Consider the following 20,140-nt stretch of genomic DNA (forward strand, 5'->3'; position numbering starts at 1 on the left):
CATATTGGAAATGACAAAGGGCATCAATGAGTATACGTACTGAGAAGTAGTAGTTAGAATACCAAGTTTCTTAAAGAGGTGTCTGAATGATGATCTAGGACTGACACCAAATATAATTCTAATGACTCATTTCTGAATTTTGAAAATGTTCTCTTTGTAAGAGGAGTTTCCTCAAAAGATGATTACATAACTCATTAGTGAATAGAAGCAGGCCGAATAAACCAACTTCTTCATTTTTAAATCACGTATTTCTCCTATCATGCATACTGAAAATTTATCTGAACTAAGGAGTTTCATTAAGTCTAGAATGTGCGTTTTCCAATTCAGGTTGTGGTCAATTTGTAGCCCTAAAAATTTGACACTGTCTACAGCTTTAATTTCGTTATTTGAATACATTATACTTATAGGGTCAGGTATTCTTAGTGAGGTACTAAACTGTATGTACTGGGTCTTGTCCAAATTCAGTGACAATCCATTTGCTGTGAACCACCCTTTGATACTTACAAATATGTCATTAGCTGATTGCTCAGTGAGATCACAGGTACGGTTTTTTGTACCAATCTGCAAATAAAACGAAATTTGCGTTTTGTGACACTGCGTATGGAAGGTCATTAATATATAATAGGAACAACAAGGAACTTAAAATACAGCTTTGGGGCACACCTTGTCGGATGGTTTACTATTTTGAATGACTATTGTTATGTGGTAAGCCTGATACAGACACATACTGTTTTCTATTAAAAAGATAGGATGAGAACCATGAGCCTGCTACTCCTGTTACCCCAATATTTTAACTTTTGTAGAAGAATATCCTGCTTTACACAATCAAAAGCTTCAGCCAGATCACAGTATATTCCAAGTGGTGATAACTTTTCATTTTTTGATTCTAATGTATCATCTGTGAAAGTGAATGTAGCTTGATCAGTTGGCAGTCCTTTCCGAAATCCAAAATGATTGCAAATGTACTATGTGTTTATAAAGTCTATTGTACATAACCCTTTCGAACACTTTTGAAAATATTGCCAGTAATGAAATGGGACAGAAGATTTCCACTGATCATTTGTGTCCTTTTTTGTGGAATGATTTGACATTAGCATATTTAAGCCTATTCTGATTTCATCATAACCACTGGAACATTTTTTTAGGGTAGCTAATAATATTAGAAATCTCTTTCAGTTAGGTAGGATATAGTTGAATTTTGTCAAACTTCTGCGGCTATGCATTTTTTAAATATTTTAAGCTGTCTTCTGAGGAACTGTGCTGCTGAAAGGAAGAATTTGTTGAAAGTGTCTGTAATTTTGGGGATATCTCTAATCATTATTTATATTTAACATAACCTCTGCGTTTTACTGGTTAGTTTTTCCTGTTCCACTTTTTACTATGTCCCATATAGTTTATACCTTGTTATTAGAGGCATTTACTTTTTCTTGATAATAAATACATTTTGAGGTTCTGATTACTTTGTTTAGAACTTTATAATATCATTTGTGATTTGTTTTAGCTCTGTAGTCATCGTTTTCCCTTGACATTAAGTACAGTCTTCTTTTCGTTTTACAAGATCGTTTTATTCCATTTGTAATCCAAGGTTTTGAAACATTTAATCTATTTGCTTTGATTACTTTCTTAGGGCAGCAGTTTTGAATGTGATCTACGACTGATTTAGAGAAACAGTTATAGTTTTCATTTATCCTGGGTGAATTGTATACATCTTTCCAGTCTGTATTCCTCAAACAGTTTTTATACCTTCAATTATTATTTCATTTATTATTCGTATAGTTTCCCACTTCCTGTTATTAGTTGAATCAGACCCCACTATATTAAATGTAAGCAACTGGGCATCATGATCTGGAGGCCATTAATTATTGGATTTATACTATGAATTTCTAGTGTGGTAGTATCTATGAAAACGTTATCAATAGCAGTGCTGTTGGTACACATAATCCTGGTTGGGAACTGTACTGAAGGAATGAGATTATAAGAAGTGGTAAGAGACTCTAGTATGGATCTTGAGTAAATATCTTCCAGAAAATTTAAATTAAAATCTGCACTTAACACGAGTTCATTATTTTTAGAAGTTAAGAAATATAATACTGCATGAAGCTGTTTAGTGAATAGCTGGAAATTACCAGTTGGAGTTCTGTATATAATGACTATAATTATTTTTCTTTTGTGTGTTTCTACTTGTGTGGCACATGCTTCAAAATGCTGATCTCTACAGTATTTAAGAATGTCAGTGTTTTTATAATTGTGACCCTTTATAATGTAGATGGCAACTCCTCCTTTCTCTGTCTCTTTTCTACAATACTTTGAAGCTAAGATATATCCTTCCATATTAAGGATTTCAATTTCACTACCTAAATGATGTTCAGAAATACAATTAATATCAACAGGATTTGTGGACTGCAGCTCATCTAAACAGATCTGAAATTCATTAATTTTGTTTTTTAAACCTTTGATATTTTTATGTAGTAAATTAACTGGTACTTAAGTTTGTCTTCACAAGTATTATGCTTAACACTTTCAGATACATCTTCTTTCAATATTGAATGTGTAGATAATGAGCTTAAACTAAAAAACTAATACTTCCATGAGTTGTAGTGTCCCCCCTTGAAGAATTTGCTATCAACCTAGCCAGATATCCTTCCCTATTCTATTGAGATGCAGGCCATGAGAAGTAAAGCCCCACCTACCAATATTATGAATCGGTAAGGACATAGCAGATGTCACCACACCTGGTGTCCAATTATATGGCATTGGAACAGCTATTATCGACGACAGTGGTCCCTAGAAACAGTCGTAATAGCAACCACACTTACGACTCGTGCCGCTAGGTATGTCTGTCACGCTCTCTCTCCAGGAAGCGGCGTGTGATCCACACTATCGAGTCATCTGAGGTACATGAGGGGCTAGTATAAACAGCTGCATAGCCACTGCAGTCGTAGTACCGGCCTGACTGCCAACAAGAAGTCACTGCCCTCTCTCTTTTCATGGCAAACTTCGCATGCAAGAAACACGATGCCCTCTCCAACAACACGTCTTCATCACGGATCTTACTGAGTGGTAGTGCTGGCCTTGGCACAAGGAGAAACATATGCGAACAAGCAGTGCAAGCACAGTGACAACTAGATACACGACGCATATGCTGGCAGAGTCTTAACTAGCTCAGCTGAAATATGGTGACAGAAATTTACAGACCTCTAGCAATTCGACTGACATTTCATACTACGAACTATATGCATGCAAAGTTTTAAATCTCACAATTTTTGGTTTGTTAAAAGTGTGAAACAATAATCAAACTAATTTCGTTGAAAAGAGCAGCTTAAGCGGTAAGCCAAGTCAGTAGTGCTCTTATGCATGCAATGTGTATTTTTTAATGTTGCAGAACAATTATGTCATGAAATTAGAGCCACATATATTTTACACTTGAAATCTTTACATGCTTTGATAAATAATACAGACAAAATTATATTGGAAAAATGATCATTATTTCGTTTACGATCAGAGAACAGTAATTATACTTGCGCATTATAATAAGCAAATAAATGTGTTTTGTACTCGAAATCTGAATATGTTTGACAAATAATTTTATTTTCGTCCAAAGGTTGTATTTTCGAGGTATTGATCTTTCCTCTCTTTCAAAACTTATCCATCATTGGCCTGGTCCATGGTGTGTATCTCTAAACTGTAATTGGAGCATTACTGGTTTATCCATGTGGGTTACGAAAATATGTAGTTTATGAGACGCAACGCGTTAAATATCACATGAAAACGCATCACGTTTAGTTTGGCTTTTTGTGATAGACTGTCAGAAAAATTTCATGGCAGTGGTTAAACATATTATCATAGGTGGGTCCGAGGTTAATTTAAGAAAAAGTTACGTTAGCCAGTCATTTACCTCAATTATATTTGGAAATAATGTCGAACATGATGCATTACTTCCTCCCCTCTCCCCTAAAATGGTGCTTAGTGAGAGGAAGGATTGCTGAAAAACTTTCAAAAATATATATTCTCAAGTAGGCCTAAATTTGGAGCGTCAAAAATATTACAGACAATTAGAAATGGAAACAGCATTGTGACATTTCATTTCACGGTCCATATTCATGTTTTAGGTGTCAGTTATAAGTTACCTTATACATTAACTGCCCACTTGCAATCGTTGACAGAGTACTGTATTCACTGTGTCTATTGGCGTGTGTCAACTGTCACAGGTAGCCAGTTTACTGTAGTTTTTAAGACAATATGTGTTTAGCACAGCTATAGGCTTTTTCAGCTTCCTTTCTGTATGTAGTGTCAATCATGCCAAATCTGAAGTGTCAGCTGCCTGCTTAGCATACTGTGTTTAACTACATGTGTTTTGTACAGTTAAGAACAATTTAGACGTGGAAAGAGCGTTGGTGCACTCAATTCAAGAGTCCACAGTCATACTCCACCGATAATAGACATGAAACGAATATTTTGAATCATCTTAATAAATAATGTGTGTGTGTGTGTGTGTGTGTGTGTGTGCAAACGTGTGTGTGTGTGTGTGTGTGTGTGTGTGTAAGAGAGAGAGAGACAGAGTTTGTGTGTGTTTAGGTATTTTTGTAAACATTTTAAATACGGCAATAGCACTGTGACAAGCACTGTGCTGTGTATGCAGTCATATGATGCTCAGTGATGGCAGCAGATGGCACCACCATCTGGGCAATCTCCACAGCAGGTACCACTCAGAGCTGGTCTGTCGCCACATGCATGGTGCTCATAGGTGGAACCTATTTATGCTTCTGCCATTAGATTTTCAAGTAGTCAGCTCCATACACCTCCAGTTTTGTCAGCCACAACACAGGGGGCTGATATCTCCACCCAGTTTTTTCTCCCCCAAAATAGAGCACAGATGGACATTATTCTGCCAGTCATGGGTAATGCAGACATAAAGGCACACGCATCCAGTTGCAGTCCCACTTTGCCTATTTGGAATTATCATTTGCATTTGATCAGTTTGCACATTTCCAGTTGCACAGCCAACACAGAGCAACAGTTACTACTATTACAGCCAGCCACAATAAAACAGTGGATAGTAAATGCGAGGTATCAAAGTAATATTCGTATTCAGATCAAGAACACAAAACTGTTAGTTACTGCATTCCATACTGAACTTCTATAGGTTAGATAGTTCTCGTTGACTATGATAAGTTATATTAGTGAACAAAGTTTTACTACATAGCCACACATAAATCACCACTCAAAGCGAAACATTTCGTTGTACGCTATTCTAATAAATGCTGCTATTTGTTTTACGTTGTGTTGCCCGTATCTTTTATTACAGATCGCATAACATGCAAACTGATGGCCGCTAAAAACAACACTTTTTTGAATAATATCAGTTAATCACAACATAACATTATACATTACTAAATAAGCCTTAAACTATGCATTGTAGGTTATTAATTCAATATTCAAGGCCACATCATACTCCGCAAGCCATTTAATAGTGTGTGGCGGTGGGTACTTTTGGTACCACTATCTGATCCCTCCAACCCCGTTCCACTCGCGAATAGTGCGTGGGAAGTAGGATTGTCGGTCAGCCTCTGTATTGGCTCTAATTTCTCGAATTGTCCCCTCTTCATCAATAAGCGAGATGTATGTGGGGAGAAATAATATGTTGTCCGACTCCTCCTGAAAAGTACTGTTCGAAATTTCAGTAGTAAATCTCTCCTTCATGCACAACGCCTTTCTTTGTTTAACATCTCCGTAACGCTCTCTCGCCAGCTAAACGATCCCGCGACGAAACGCGCCGCTCTTCGTTGGATCTTATCTGTACTCTCTATCAGACCTACGTGATAGGGATCCCAGATAGATGAACAATACTGAAGAATCTGGCGAATAAGCGCCTTATAAGCCATATTTCCAAAGATTCTTCCAATGTGTCTGAGTCTGGTATGTGCTTTCCCCATTATCTGCTATACGTGGTCATTCCACTTAAGGTCGCTCTGGTTAGTTACGCCTACATATTTTACGGCTGACGCTGTCTCCAGCAGTTTGTCAGGAATAGTGTAGCTGAACAGTAATGTATATCTTTTCCTATGTAAGCGCAAAATGTTACATTTATTTACGTTCAGGGTCAACTGCCTGAGTCTCCACCATTCATCAGTTTCTGCAGGTCGTTCCGCAAATTCTTACTATTTTCTGGCGTTGCTACTTTGGTACAGACAATTGCATCATCTGCAAATAGCCTTAAAGAGCATCTGACGCTTTCTTCTACATCATTTATATATATTCTAAACAGGAACGGTCCTTTCACAATTCCCTGTCGTACTCCAGTTATTACCTTTACATCTGGTGATTTTGTTCCATTAAGAGCGACGTGTTGAGTTCTGTCTGCAAGTCTTGAATCCAATCTCAAGTCTGCTCCAGTATGCCGTCTACTCGAATGTTTTTATTAAACGGATAGTAAATAGGAGTAATACGTACCTCGTTACTGCAACATGCCACGCCAATATGATGATGGCGTTAACCGTGCAGTCGACAGGTATGAAGTCTGATTCGATGTTGGGATCTGCCATTAAAACCCTCAGCACGCCTTTCCCACCAGCTACGAGGAAGCCCATTGGTCCATTCATATTCGCTGTCCAGCCTTCTAGCGGCTCCTTCCAGATCGATATCACTGTCGGAAAGAAAGTTTTTCAAAATAGCTCTTCTTCAACTAGTATTGGGTGCTATGAAATATATCCATTACAGACTTGTGTGTAGAGATGGTTATAGGTTGTGTGCTAATTTTCGTCTCTTTCATTGAGGAAGAGACGGACAATCGTGTACGAAACGTAAGAGAGGGAAGTGAACATTCGAAGCTCGTAGGGTACTTGACGACATCTTATTACAGCAACCCTCCTGCTGTAAGCAACAAACAGGGAAAGGAAGACAGGCGCCATTTGAGCAGTGAGACAGGTGAGTGTGAGGGAAATAACAAGGGTTAGTTTTACGACAGAGAATAAGAACGACACCTTATTGTTACTACCGATCTACGTATATCGAATACTAGCTGAAGCAAACCCAGCATTGCCTATGTATTCATGTTGCCAATATTCTACTAGAAACGGAAAAAAATGAACTGTGTTTGCGGTGAAGTGCCGAAAAAAATTATTTTTCATGTGTCGCTGAAACACCTTTGAGATTATGGAACAATCATACAGAGCAATATGATTAATGGACAAGCTTACGGGTGCAGCATCCATATTAAGAAACATGATTACAGACAACTGCTGTACACTAGGGCGGCTGCATCGCGTGTCTACAACGCGTTTTGTGTCTCCATGGCAACGCTTCTTTATACCTTCGTATACAGCTATAGTTTTCGCCTACAGCAGGTTGCGCTTCGCAATTGCAAGCTGGCAAAATGTTTGGCAGGTGTCAGGTATTGCCTTACGTTTAGTCGTCTGTAGCAGTTTCTCAGCAGTATAGAATGAACGTATTCAAACTTCATGCATGATGCGGGATTTTTCCACTCATTTAATTATTTATGACGCCATATCTTTTTTTTTGTGTATTATGATGATACAACTTGTTAGGTGCGTTCAGTGGGACATGTGCATTACGAGATTCTTTCACATTTTCTGTCCCCAGTTTCGCATCCTACCGACTACCTCTTCGGCACCACCTGTGGATATGATGGAGCTGCAGCCAACCCCTTCGTCCGCCGTGAACCCGCCGCAACCGTCGTCATCGCCGCCCTCTCCAACTTTCGTCGGACCTGCTCAGGAAAAGGGCGGGTGCCCTTCTGGGGTTATCTGACCGAGGCTCCCGTCAGAGCGGTGGACGGAAATTGGGGCGCGGCCGGGGGTTCGGTGTCGGTCCCAGTTGCGGCCCCCGACCCCTCACCCCCCCCCCCCATAATGTTGTCATAAGATGGCGCCCTACATGACAACGGTGTGCGTGGTCACAGACAAAGATATCCAGACAGGCAACCTCCGTAAGGGCCTGTTGACGCAGACAGGGGTGTGGGGACTGGGGGGTTACAGCAGTTCTGTCAGATGACACGAGATGGCGCTGGGGTGCGAAACTGCTCGGACAGCGGGCAGCAGGTAACTGCACACGAGGCCGTGCCAGTGGAAATCCCCACCACCACTTCCCCTCAAATGCCGGCACAGGGCACCATCCAGTTCTGAGACATTTAGTCACTGCGGAAGGTTACTTTATCGCTACCGAGTATTTTCTGGAAGTGTTTTTGGGAATCTGTGGTGTGTCATGTCAGGAAGAAATTCTGCGTATAAGGGGTGCGGATCCAACCGGAAAGACACGGCGCTGAAATTCTTTTCTTTCCCCGTGAATGATGAGAAAAGGTATCTTTAAACGAATTGTATTACTTTACTTGTTGTTGCTTTGAGAATGAGTATCTGTCTTGTGGTAGAACTCCCTGGCAGATTAAAACTGTGTGCCATACCAAGACTCTACACTGCTAGGAAGTTTCGTATCAGCTGCAGAGTGAGACTGCATTCTGTCTTGCACTACTCCAACAGATACACAACATTTACAATCTTAATACTAAATCGGTAGAAACAGAACCGTTGTAGTCTCACTTTATCGTCTGTCCAACCATTAAAACGTGTTTTCTTGAGAATGGGTAGAGATAATTAGTGGAAATTTATGTCACAGAATACGGTATAAGGTCATTTCGTTATGTAAAAAAAATTAGCTTCTGCATCACTCTGTGGCGTGGTGGGACGGGGGAGGGGGAGGGGAGAAGAGAGAGGAATGTGCAGTCCTAAAACATCGACTGCACACCGAAGAGTGCAGTGCAGCAGAATGGAATCAGAAAGGTGCTGACCGGCATGCCAGTGGAAAGACACACGTCCAGTAAGACTAAGTTCAGCAACCATTGTTAACGTCCAGTTCGGTAGCAAGCTTAAAGAGCTGAATACTGGAAGCTGATACTTAGCCTGCATACTGCGAGTAGTAATATATTGCCAATGTAATTGCATGTAGCAGGCACAGGAAGTTAAGTACCGCATTCTTCCATTAATAGAAATAAAGTTTCCAGTTAATTACAAAGTGTTTCCTACAGATGATTTTGCATTCCTGCCACCGGCCATCGCAAATTCTCCTTGCTTGTGTCGGTGCTGAAAAGTAGAGCAAGGATGGTGAATACTTATACATAAAGTGTAATTAATCACCATGTGTTTATCTTTGTTGCGTACTGATTGAGATGGAATATTAGGATATGAATTTCACCTTTTTAAGATCTTTCAAAAAATATAGTTTCCATATCGCCATCGATAAATTGTGTTGAATATATTAATCGTTTTAGTTCTTTTCAGCTTTTCTGTCCTATCAGTTCTATAGATCACTAAGTACATCCTATTATTCCTATGATGGAATTTAATTTATTCGAGACATATAAGTCTCGACATTATCTTCAATAATGACAGAAACTGAAGAAATGCATATATATTTGTGCAACAGCTGGGACTTGAACCCAGGTATTCTGCTTGGCAGGCATATGTGCTAACCGTTACACTACCAAAGCATAATAGCAGACACACCTGCTCCGACTACGCTAGTCCATCGCCCTCCCTTACGCAAACTTCAATTCACCCCTTCAGCCTCTTTTCCCCTTCTTAAATCGTCAGTATTCCTGAGGCTCTCCCGTAATTGACTTCCCCATTACGTACAATGGTAGGGTGCCACATCATTACTGGAGAGGCCTGGCTATAATGACGCTTTAACAAAGGGGAATTAGGCTAAAGGCGTGTTAGGGAGAGCATTGGACTAGGATGGTCAATCCAGCTGTTAGCTACACTGGTACAATACATAACAGCTAGCACATCTGCCTATTAAGAAGAAGATCCATATTCAAGTCCTGGCTATGACCTGGTTATTTTAATTCGTTTCTTGATATTGTATCATTGTATAGTAATATGTTATATAGTTCAATAACAAATTTTAAATGCTGATTCACAGGCATTTCACTAGAAAATTGCTCCAAAGCGATACTTTTGCTTGTTAGGGCTGCCACTACAGGTTCAGCCCAGTGGTCCATACAGTTTAAAAATGGCGATGTTCTACTTAGTACTTATCGATATCATTGCCACAAGGGAGTTCATACAGCAGCATTTATACATCGCTGCCTGGAAGGGATACCGAAATAAATGGGTCTGTCACAAAGTGATCCAGGCTCCCACTCACCAATGGACGGCCTGGCAATGACGATTGGCAGCCGGTCGGAGTACCTCGCCACCAGCTCCTCTGTCAGGTTCTTCGTAAAGGCGTACGTGTTTGGTAGGTTCCCCAGCAACCTGTAACAACATTTATTTACATTCACTAATGTGCACATTATTCCACAATCATCTAACTTGTCAGCAAAAACATAGTGATCACCTGCTTGGTAGCCTGTTAGTCTACATTTAAAACACAGTACATCAGTGATTCTGCGTGACTTGTATTCGACAATTTCTTTATAGATTTTCAGAGCTGTCTAGCAACCTACGTGTATTCGCAGATTTTGCAATTCCCGTAAATTACGGGCTGGTTGTTAGTGGGTTTACAGCAGGCATGACCCATGGGCCTCATCCACATACTTATTTAAGTTCGAAGGGCCCTCTCGTCTTGTAAAGTGACAACAACGCTCCTAGCACATAAGTCTAAACTACACGTCCGTGACGTTAACGTTTGTAGCGTAACGCACCAATAAGAATAGAACCGCTTTCCCGACACCCCACACCAGCAAATTATGTCTCAAAAGACGCGTTTTTCAGAGTACATTGGTTTTATGTTCACTCCGCCCGAAAATGTTTGCATTTATTTACTGGCTGTGAACACTGTTTCTTCACTTATGACGGTTTACACTTGCTATCTAAAATTCTGTTGCGACATTCTGCAACGGCATCTGTAAAGAAATAATGCTCACAGAAAGCAAACAAATGTAAACATATGAGGGTGGGATGGCAGCAATCTTGATATGTCATCATAGGAAAATAAGCACATGTAAAGGCAACTGGTTTTAGCTAATTAATTATAAATTCTCAACAGTTCCAGCAGCTACAATGTTGCAATCCGTTCACAAAGGACAAGATATATTTACTAATCTTAATGCGAGAAAGAGTAGAAAAACAAAATATATCAATGAGATAGGCAGTCTTAGTGAAGAGGCCATTAGGAGTAACTTTACAATTTTTGGACACAGTCAGGTCATTCGTATTTTTGATACTTTGCATGTTAATTAACAACCATTTTTAAAATATTTGTTCAAAAATACTCTTGATGACTGACTGTATATTCATAGGTTTTTTTCTGTTACTCTAGACAAATTAAGCAGTCATTTCTTTGTTCACTATAAAAAAAAAGTCCATGTACAAATGGTTCAAATGGCTCTGAGCACTATGGGACTTAACTTCTGGGGTCATCAGTCCCCTAGAACTACTTAAACCTAACTAACCCAAGGACATCACACACATCCATGCCCGAGGCAGGATTCTAACCCGCGATCGTAGCGGTCGCGCGGCACCAGACTGAAACTCCTATAACGACTCCGCCAATACGGCCGGCAGTCCATGTACAGGGTGAGTCACTAACCATTGCCACCTAGAATAACTCCGAAAGTATGACAGTAGCTGAAAAGTTTTTAGGCCAAAAGTTGCATGGGACAGTGGGCCATAATACGACGTTGCATTTAATCTGCACTAGGAAGGGAACTAGCCCTGTAGTTACCAGTGGAATCGCCCTGGCGATTGGAGACCTGGGATCTGCATGGCCACACGTGGTTTTGAACTCAGATCGTCCAGAACGCAGGCCCAGTGCGTTGATCACAGCAACTCCTCGCTACCACCATCAGATTTCACGATAGAGAGGTGACACTTGAATATGGGTAAGAATTACGGACAAGCTGCACACAGGGAAATTAACCGTGCGCAGTGATTGGCACACTGGACTCGCATTCGATAGGACGACGGTTCGATCATCCTGATTTAGATTTCCCGCGATTTCCCTAAATTGCTTCAGGAGAGTGCCGGGATGGTTCCTTTGAAAGGGCACGACAGACTTCCTTCCGTCCCCATCCTTCCCTAATCTGATGGGACTGATGACCTTCCATTTGGTCCCCTGCCCCAAATCAACCAACCAAACAATGCTCAGGTGGTACTATTGGGAACGATATGGAAAATGATCATCTCTTCCTTCAGCACGTGGCTCGTCAAAACCACGCAATCTGCAAATACAAAATCCATTGAAGCACAAAATCCAGCTGACTGGGAAACGTTGCTGGACTTGTGCTAGAACTCGCCATCACCCCTATTAGCAGCAAAGACTTTATGGACAACCACAACACAAAGATAATTAATCTCAAACTTTGCTCAAAGCGTGTGATGCATACGCGCCATTTGTCACGGCGAGGGAGCGAGGATGCATTTCTCAGCTTTAATATTGTGTTGCATGCCAACCTTGTATAGGGCAGTACAACCGGTAAAATATTCCAAGTCCGAGAGCGAAGTTATCTCGCCGCGTTAAGGCAATGTCAACACGAGGCGGCCGTAATGGAAATAATTCACCACCGACACTCGATCAGGGCATAACACATAGGCGTTTCTGGTGAGCCAGACTGCAGGCTTGTGCAGAAAGTAGTGGGTCAGAGCAGCCAAACAGGGTCATGTAACCTTAGTAATGCGACGAAAGAAATACTAAGGCGAATGCAAAAAACGGTACCAAGAGCTTTAACGAACCAGTTCTACACTATAACAAACTCGTTAAGCAAGCACAGCAGAAAGAAAACCGTTGATACCTTCGTAATAACAAGCCCTGTGCGATCATGACGAATGACGTCGGGTAAATATTAGCCATTACTTCCCTCCGTAAGTATCCCAGCAGTTTAGCTCGCAAGGCAATCTGTCAGATGGATTGATGGCGTACCTGACGTTCGCGCTCGATACCCTGACTGCACCGAAGTGATGTACGGCACAAGTCTGTTGTAGATTTCCTACACTCTGTGGAAAACAACAACCGCTACTGGGACAGATGGCTACCTCCCCATAATCACCAGTTGCTGTGGTTAGCACCACAGTCTGCCTTCGTCACAAAAGGGAGGATGTGGAGGTCCCTCCTTCCTACCAGGATCAGGATATCAGCGCTCCGACGAACCGAATAGCGCCTACCTGGGCGGCAGACGAGTATCGCCGGACTTCACGGGTATACGGCAACCGTCATCGCAATATAGAGTGAGAAACAGCATGTGATCAATAGGTCAAAGAGGTAAGGTTGTTAATAGTAACACATATGCATGATACTTACTTTTTTTTTTGGTTGCACGCATGTCCTAGATGAAAGGCACTGAAGGTCAGTAACAGTTACAACAGCAAAACATCAGTATCATGCCCTGAGTGGAAGTTCCACTTCTATATTCCACCTCTCCAGAGTCAGCAAAATAGTGATGACTTCTTGCAAGCCCTTCTGCTGAATCAGAAATTAGTGGGGAAGGAAACAGTGTGTGCCTGCACATTCACAGAATTTCTTATCTCATGTGAAACGCCTAAAAACAACTCCCTACCCGTTTCCAGATCTGTCTTTAAAGGCAAAACAAAACGTGGCAAGTACCGTCTTTTCAGCATATGCATTATATTTCTCTTCCACATAGACAAAAAAAAATTAGAAAGCATGCAGAATCAAGGAAACTGTAACGCATTATCTAAATCATGCGTTATCACTGTTGTCATCATACTTCATGTCCACATACCAACCAACAGGAAACAGATATGCAGATTCAAGAAACTCAAATGTAAGTGGTGTTGCCTCTCTGCACGTCTGTGCTGCATAGATTACACTGGCTGCTGTACACTGCCTGGCACAATTATAGTTTCACACTGAATCAGCGTCTAATTCTCTACAGCATACAGCAAGTCACGCAAGCTTCGATGACAGCGACTTACCGCACACAGCATCTTGTCAGGACACTGCCGGCCACCCACCACAGCTTCCAGTCCAAACGACCCGTTACAGAAAGCGTGGTGATCTACATACTAAATTTTTTTGTTAAGGAAAACTTATGCATAGGAAATCAATCATGGTGAACGAGATCAAACCAGCTGGAAGACCAACAGAGATGACATCCAAATATTTTCAAAACATCGACATTTGTTTGCTAGAGGAAATGTGTTACACACAAAGGAGACAAACTGTAATGCGTCACGAAGAGACAAAAAAGTCCTTTACTATAACATGAGTGCATTAGTGTCAGAATAAAACTATCTTCCTGGCTAATTATGATGTCTGTGTGAATGAAATTCCTTTTGTAAAACTTTTGATGCTATGTGTGAGTGCATGCATTGTGGAAAATTATTTATTAATAGCTTGTGTGAATGAAGTTCCGTGACGAACTTATTGGTATAAAAAGGAGGGGTACACTGTGTTATCAGCAGAGAAACAGTAACAGCAAAATTTGCTCGGACATAGAAGTCAACTAATCATTGGATATCGTGTAAGCAGCAAACCCATCAGGCAAAATTCAATTCTATGAAAGGTGCCCACATCTGTTGATTATGTGATGCGAGAACGAGAAGGAACAACAAGCCCAGCCACATCTGGTCCAGATGTAGTTGGTACAGGTTTGTCGTAAACAACATAGTAAAATCAGAAGTTGGAATCAGTCATGAATTCGAAAGTGTTACCAGCAGTCTCATTAGCACAATGAGTATGCACAGGGAAGTAAAAAGAATGGGGTGCGACGGTCGAGCAGCTCAACATAAGCCCAACATTTCTGTAATCAGTGCTAATAGTACTTGAGGTGCTGTAAAGAGCGAAGCCACTGAACACTGGATGACTGGACAGGTAAATCGCAATACACTCTGTGGCAATCCTTTGGATAATGTTGTCTGCCAACAATGAATTACGGAGGAGAAGGTAATTTTAAAGTATGGGCAGGGTTCCTTTTTTCGTTTTTTTCTTTTTTTTTTTTTTTTTTTTTTTTTTTTTTTTGTAGTTAGGATGTGATCCCCATACTGCGCTTAAGAAAACGTTGAATACAGAAAGAGATTAACACATTTTAAAACATGGAAACAGTAGAGGAACAGTTTAGTGATTATAGCTGCTTTGTATCAACATGTCAATGCACCCTGTCATAAAGCATCATGTGTGAGGCACTGGTTTGTGGACAACAACATTTCTAAAGTGGACCGGCTTGTCCAAAGTCCTGATGTCAATCAGACCGAAAATCTTTCTTATGAGTTACATTGCCAGCTTCCCTCCAGGCCTCAATGTCCAACATTCTAAGGATTTTGCTCTTCACGAAGTATGGGCTGTCATTCTTCTGCAGACTTTCAGCTACTTCATTGGAAGCATCTATAGTAGAGATCAAGCCATCATAAAGATGAAGTATGGCTTCACATACTGCTTATGTCCACTGTTGTAACTTTCTCTGCAGGTTGGAGAGAAATTAGTTACAGTTTTACTCTCTAACATGGCAGCAATGGGGAAGTATGCGGCATTACATCTAGGGAACCTATGGCAAGGGATCAGATTCAAATTTATTGGGGGATTGAAATTTCAGGCGGAATGGTGGCGCCAATGTCACATGTTCCACTTGGATTTCTAGCAGGGTGCAGTACGTGAGGCCATGCTTAGCTGGCGTCTGTCTCGTCACGTTTTCCTCGCAATCGCTGACAGGTGGTTAGACATGGCGGCTTGGATTTTCGTAGCTGGACTTAAGAGCGATAGTTACAATTTTTTACCGCAAAATTGTTTTCATCCACTGTCATGGGTGTACCACATAGATGGAAAGAGGCAACACATTATATATTTGAGTTCTTTAAATGTTCGTATCTTTTTTCTTGCTGTTGGAAACATATTCGCACAACATGCAGATTTGTGAACGAGTCTCATCGTTTGTATCACAAAGCATGCACACCTCTGACTTCATGCTCCTTCGAAATGTGGAAATGCGAAATATGATGCTTGTATCGATAAGAGACGACTTGCTGACAAGTCACATTTGTTGTCTATCACAACTTTTTGGCTCTCGATAGTGCAGAGTTATAAAAACTGAATAGTCATTACCAGTAGTTTGTCAAATATGTGAGCATTATTGTAGTCTTCATAGTCATTGTCATTGTTAAATGTGTTATCTTTTTTTGGATACAAAACTTAAATGCGATATGCATCACATACCACTTCTACTAATACAATTCCTATCTTGCTTATCTGTTACTTGTTGTAATACGAGAGACTACGGATTTTTGTGCTTACATGTTATGCAACTTAAGTCATCTGGGCAAAGGGAGGAGTAAAAGGTGTTGGGTGAGCGCCATCTAATACTGAGCGCAAGATGTGTTAACACCAGAGCAGGAGCACCAGTACTGATTTATGTCGAGGACTGCACAATATACCTGCCGTCCAGATTCATGATTATCAGTGATAGGGAACTTGACTTTCTCAACACACCTGCATAGTAACCGTGATATGTTGTGAGAGAGTGAACAACAAGGACACAGCTGATTTCGAAAATAGTGATATGAACTAACATATTTCTTTCAAATGTGTCTAGCAGAAGAACAGTTTGTCCGGAAACGGCAGTTATTATTCGCAGTGTATCATGCAGTGGAGCAATAAGAGGTATTAAAATATGTTTTCTAAAAGAAGAACGTTGTGGCTCCTTGTTTAATCTGGAAGAGTGTTTACTTCTCACATGAAAGATCATTGGCTTTCACTGCGATCCAAACGCTTTTTCAGAAATGAATGTAAAAATAATACACATGCTGAAAACTGCTGTTCTGTTCTCTTTTACTATGGGAATGTATTGTATTGTTCACGTCAATTATAATGCTGAGATATACTTTTACTAACACGCTTTCCCTACAGTTGTCTACATCCAGAACAAAATTTTCACTGTGCAACGGAGTTTGTGCTGATATGAAACTTCCTGGCAGATTCAAACTGTGTGCCGGACCAACACTCGAATTTGGCACCTTTGCCTGAGGGGGCAAAGGTCCAAGCTCGAGTCTCGGTACGGCATGCGATTTTAATCTGTCAGTAAGTTTCATATCAGCGCAAACTCCGATGCAGAGTGAAAATTTTGTTCTGGGGACGTCCTGCAGGCTGTGGCTAAGTCATATCTTAACACTGTCCTCTCTAGCAGCAGTGCCAATCTTACAAGTTTCACAGCTTCTGCTAAGTCTGAAAGGTGGGAGACATGGTGCTAGCAGAGGTTAAGCTGTGAGGACGGGTTATGAGTCGTGCTTGGGTAGTTCTGTCGGTAGAGTACTTTCTTGCGAGAGGCAAAGGTCAGTGTTGACATTTTTATATACCAATACATTGTTGATAATAATAATAATAATAATAAGATTAGTACTTAAACTTTATTGTTTTAAAAATCTTAATAACAGTATTATTATTATTACTTTATACAGAACTTAATATATGATTTTTTTATTTTAGTATTCACATATGGTAAATTTGGAACAACAGAATGTTTTCCATGAGAATTCTTTCTTAGAAAGCATTAACACATTATCTTTCTTTTCATACTTTCTTGTTACCACATTGATTTCAGTTGAGACCCAAGTAGTCACAGAAATACAGGCAAAATCATCATCATGAAACAACAGTTTTCAATTCAGGCCTTCATATTTGTAAGCACTGTACATGCGACTGGGGCGAAATTTGAATAGATATCATCTTTCAGATGTAGAGACAATCCTTCCAATTTTCGTTTATGTCGCACAGCTTCTTCTTGGTGTCGCGATTTTTTTTTCCTTCAGTAATACATTACATAAAACTTGACACAAAATGCAGTACAGTGCCTGTGGTGTCACCGACAGACACCAAACTTGCTAGGTGGTAGCCCTTAAATCGGCCGCGGTCCGTTAGTATACGTCGGACCCGCGTGTCGCCACTGTCAGTGATTGCAGACCGAGCGCCGCCACACGGCAGGTCTAGTCTAGAGAGACTCCCTAGCACTCGCCCCATTTGTACAGCCGACTTTGCTAGCGATGGTTCACTGACTGCATACGCTCTCATTTGCAGACACAACAGTTTAGCATAGCCTTCAGCTACGTCATTTGCTACGACCTAGCAAGGCGCCATATTCAGTTACTATATTTCTGAACAGATAATATTGTGAATCATGTACCGAAAAGAGCGACGTTCCTCATTAATGGATTTAAGTATCAAACTAATTACGTCCGCTTTCTGATTTCTAATTCCTTCTCATGTTCCAGACCTCACGTCAGTATAGTTCTTCCCTCCTGCGTGAGCAAAAATGCGTGCATTTCGGCCTCCTCTAGTAACACGGTGTTGGCTCTTCTGCCAACACAACAGTGCCATTTCGATTTTATTAAGGCAGATACAGATAGATACCTGTTGCGTAATGAGGATCGTATAGCCACATCATGTATCTTAGTGAGGAAAGTGAGCTTGGCAATCATTGTCATGGCTTCCACTGATGCAGTGTCTACAATATTTATGTAAATTAAAACGATGTATTGATTGCAACAGATGATATTCCGAAAATTGCTGAAAACGGTGATTCCCTTTGTACACTGATAAACCAAAACATTATGACCACCGCCAATTCCTGGTGGTGTTGCGGCCACGTGATGCGGTAATAAAGACATGAAAGCGGAGGAGACACGGACGGGGAATCATTCTAGCGAAGGTATGGTCTGAAAATGAGGAAATCCGTTGAAATCAGCGACTTTGACAAAGGGCAGATTATATCATGCAGATTCTGTGAGCGAATATCTCGAGAAAGGCGAAAGTGGTCGAATGTTCACGCTCTACTGTCGTGAGCATCTAAGGAAAGAGACAGGAGGACAGTGAAATAACCACTAGGCGATAAATGGCTGGACGTCCACGACTCTTCACAGAACGTGGGTTCAAATGGTTCAAATGGCTCTGAGCAGTATGGGACTCAACTGCTGTGGTCATAAGTCGCCTAGAACTTAGAACTACTTAAACCTAACTAACCTAAGGACAGCACACAACACCCAGCCATCACGAGGCAGAGAAAATCCCTGACCCCGCCGGGAATGGAACCCGGGAACCCGGGCGTGGGAAGCGAGAACGCTACGCGCGACCACGAGATGCGGGCAGAACGTGGGGGCTGGATGCTTTTCTGCCCTGTAAAGTAAGACAGATGGTGATCTGCAACATGTTTATCGAAAGAGCACAATGCTGGTACACGCACAACTCTTTCGGAGCGCACTATTCATAGCACGTTGTCAAGCAGGAAGCTTCACAGTAGACCGCCCCTACGTGTCGACCCTACGACATCGTCAGTTACGATTGCAGCGGGCGCGGGATCATCCGGATTCGACCGTCGACCAATAGAAGTGTGTCTGCTGTTCGGCTGCATCACATTTATGCTACACCATGTCGTTGGTAGCCTCCACAAACACCGTCATCGTTGTAAACGGCTACTCGAACATGCAGCGCGCCTCGGGCGCAGGCTGCTGGGAGCAATGTTATGGTGTGGGAGACATTGTCACTCGCTTGCGTCGAAGACACGCTGACAGCTACGAACAACACACATCACTTCACGTTTGATGTCTTTCCCACGGCAATGTGTTTTCTCAGCAGTTTAATTGAGCGTGTCTCGGCGCCAGAGCTGTGCTACAGTCGTTTGAGGGGCACTGCAGTGAACTCATGTTGATGTGTCGGCGACCAAATTCGCCTGATGTAAATCCTGTGGAATCCATCTGTGCCGCCACCGGGCGTCATCAGCAATTACGCAAATCAGTCGCCCGTTATTCACGCGAATTACATGACTTGTCCGTAGACGTCTAATGCCACACACCTCCACAAACCTACCGACAAACTGTCGAATCCCTAATACGTAGAATCAATTATTTCTTTCGTTCCAAAGATGGACACACACGCTATTAAGTAGGTGGCCATAAAGTTTTGGCTGGTCAGTGTATGTTTCTACCGTGTGACAGCATAAGATCACAAGTGACATGTGCTGTAAGGCGAATACGACTGTGACTTATTGTGTATATACACTGAATCAGCCAGAACATTATGACCGTCTACCTGCTATCGATATAAACCTTCCCAGGTGACAGTAGTGTCACCTGGAGGGGAATGACTGGTACTCAGGCACAAGCGCCTTGCATGTGGTATCAGCGAGCGTGCTGTCTGTGTGTAGAATGGGGAAGGCATACGATATATGTGACTGAGCGCACATTGTGAT

The 20,140-nt window shown here is 41.4% G+C and overlaps 1 protein-coding gene across 2 annotated transcripts in view; it reads right to left on the reverse strand.

Moving 5' to 3' along the window:
* Positions 1–20,140, reverse strand: part of LOC126203168 (fatty acyl-CoA reductase 1-like) — a 141,061-nt gene that overhangs the window by 51,013 nt on the left and 69,908 nt on the right. For both annotated transcript variants that reach the window (XM_049937409.1, XM_049937408.1), the window contains 2 exons: positions 10,159–10,268; positions 6,451–6,643 (listed from right to left, as the gene is read on the reverse strand). In XM_049937409.1, coding sequence (XP_049793366.1) covers positions 6,451–6,643; positions 10,159–10,268 — 303 coding nt within the window. The remainder of the gene's footprint in view (positions 1–6,450; positions 6,644–10,158; positions 10,269–20,140) is intronic.

This window comes from Schistocerca nitens, chromosome 9 (genome assembly GCF_023898315.1).
Source record: "Schistocerca nitens isolate TAMUIC-IGC-003100 chromosome 9, iqSchNite1.1, whole genome shotgun sequence".
Lineage (NCBI taxonomy): Eukaryota > Metazoa > Arthropoda > Insecta > Orthoptera > Acrididae > Schistocerca > Schistocerca nitens.